The sequence below is a fragment of the Leguminivora glycinivorella genome, unplaced genomic scaffold (assembly GCF_023078275.1).
Source record: "Leguminivora glycinivorella isolate SPB_JAAS2020 unplaced genomic scaffold, LegGlyc_1.1 Scaffold8, whole genome shotgun sequence".
NCBI lineage: Eukaryota > Metazoa > Arthropoda > Insecta > Lepidoptera > Tortricidae > Leguminivora > Leguminivora glycinivorella.
This window is the reverse complement of record NW_025952833.1, coordinates 308,655-311,250: the sequence shown is the minus strand read 5'-3', so window position 1 is coordinate 311,250 and position 2,596 is coordinate 308,655. Positions and strand designations below refer to the sequence as shown.

Genomic DNA, 2,596 nt, shown 5'->3' with positions numbered 1-2,596 from the left:
ACATATTATAAATAAGCAAACTGTATAATTATTAGTATTAGTTAGTACCTAAGTGACACATCTGTATTTTGCTACACCCTTATCGGGGTCCATGTATGTAATACATATGTATTGTATGTGGTATGCAAATAAATTCTCTATTCTCTATTCTCTATTCTATTCTCTATCAAAAAAATGTCACAACTTTGTTTGTTAGATAGCTAGCTCTCTAAATTTGTGGTCACTTGTAGCTGTCAATGTCATTGTCATGTAATTTCTTACAAGTTCTGCAAGTTCACGACGAACTGAGTTGTACCGGTTGGGAATTATTACAATTATTTGCATAGAACTTTTAAACAACGTAAATTGTTATTGCTCTTCTATTTCCACACATAAACCCACTATGGCAGACGTAGAAAACAAGGAAGATCTCGTCGAAGACGGAAAAAACAAAATGAATGTTAAATGCAAATTCTGCAGCTCTAAAATTCTAGACAAAAAATCGGCTAATTATATCACGCAAGAGGTGCGTTTCAGTTCTTTACAGCATTTTTGTGTTGAAATTAGTAATATATCACTTATCACTCGCGAACAAGTTAAAATAACAATAATAATTGAGCCTATATTCGTCCCACTGCTGGGCTGAGCACAGGCCTCGGGAGGGGTAGTGCAGATTAAAATATACATACATACATAGAATCACGCCTGTATCCCATGAAGGGGTAGGCAGAGCACATGAAACTACTCAAGTTTTAGTGCCACTCTTGGCAAATAAGGGGTTGAAAGAAAACGAAACTGTGACAACTGTGTGTGTGTGAGGTTTTTTTTTTTTTAATAGCCTATATGGTGTCCCACTGCTGGGCAAAGGCCTCCCCTTCCTTTCTCCAGTCCTCACGGCATCAAACCGTGTGTGAGGTTAATGTAAAAATTTTGTTTTTCAGATGGCATTGCCTTTGATGCAGCAAGACAATAACCGGAAGGAGGGTGAGATTCAGAATGAAACAGTGAGCGAGTTCTATCATGTAGAAAACATGTATACATTCGAAAACATCGGTTTTACACACACAGTTGACAACTACAAATATTTGAGTTGTGCAGACTGTGATGCTGGGCCAGTGGGGTACTACGACATGAATACTAAGCAGAGCTATGTCGCGTTGTCGAGAATTGTACATTCCTAGGAATTTATAGTTTAAAATTAGATACTAACGGTGCATTTCACAGGAATGTCCCTTATGAAATGCTTTTGCTTTGTATGACAACTACTTCAACATTAAATATTAAATAAATGTCATATACAAAGAAAAAGTGACCAAGGCCTCCAAGTGTTCCGAGCTGGAATTGAACCAGTGTACTCCGTTAACCGGACGGATGCCTCAACATTATCAGACACATAATCATAGTCCTAGTGTTTTCAGAAGTATTAGAAGAATCATTTCGTAGGAGATTCTTGTGGAATGCCTCTAATGCCCATCTTGAAATTGATGGAAAGAGAATTGTATTCAAAGCTTATACTTACATATGATTCTGATTGTCATATGATGCTGAATTTTGATGATTGCAGATAAAATATTTATTATATATGTTAACCCTTAGAGTGCTAGACAGTGCTCCTGACCAAATAACATCATGAAATCTGAATCAATAAAATAAAAATTCCAACTACTCACTAATTATGTATACTGCCAATTTAATGTACCTACAGTTTTTTTGGAAGTACTTATACTCCTACAGTAATAATGAAGCCAACTAATATTTGAGGAGTTTATTAAGCCAAAGGGCAGTGCGACACTAGTACCACTTTTGATGTTTTCTTATATCATCAAAATGAAATCTTTTTTCATTAATATTTCTACATCAGTCGCTAAAATAACATTTATAAAACACTATACACATTTTTTCCTTGTGTAGTTATCCCCAGAAACTTGAATAGGTAAAACAGATCACTCTTCTTTTATTAACCGACTTCAAAAAAAGGAGGAGGTTCTCAATTCGACTGTTTTTTTTTTTTTGTATGTATGTTACTCGATATCTCCGAGAATCGTGGACCGATTTTCCAAATTTTTTTTAGGCAAGGTTTTGAGAATAACTACAAAATGATGCAACCTTCAAATCTAGGGTGAACAGGCATCTTCTGGGCGAGCTCACTCCATTGCAGACCACATCTTTGCCTTTGGCTAGTCTGTGGCCAAGAGTAAGCCCATTTATAATTAAAAAAAAATACTAAAGGCAAGTTTGGAACGCCACAGACAGTTTTAAAAATTCATAATCTTAAAAAAAGATTTGTATGCAACCTGTCAGTTCAAACTGACAGAATTTTCAGATTGAACTGACAGGTTGCATACAAATCTTTTTTAAGATTATGAATTTTTAAGACATGCCACAGACAGTCTGAAAAATTCATAATCTTAAAAAAAGATTTGTATGCAACCTGTCAGTTCAAACTGACAGAATTTTCAGATTGAACTGACAGGTTGCATACAAATCTTTTTTAAGATTATGAATTTTTAAGACATGCCACAGACAGTCTGAAAAATTCATAATCTTAAAAAAGATTTGTATGCAACCTGTCAGTTGAACTGATCAACCTGTCAGTTGAAACAAATCTTTTTTAAGA

General features: G+C 34.9%; 1 protein-coding gene across 1 annotated transcript; it reads left to right on the top strand.

Annotated features, from left to right (window-relative positions):
- Window positions 1–269: 269 nt before the first annotated feature.
- On the top strand, window positions 270–2,329 carry LOC125242123 (guanine nucleotide exchange factor MSS4 homolog). The gene is made up of 2 exons (XM_048150831.1): window positions 270–505; window positions 921–2,329. Exons 1-2 carry the CDS (start codon window positions 383–385, stop codon window positions 1,158–1,160), a joined length of 363 nt encoding a protein of 120 aa, XP_048006788.1. The 5' UTR covers window positions 270–382; the 3' UTR covers window positions 1,161–2,329.
- Window positions 2,330–2,596: the final 267 nt, after the last annotated feature.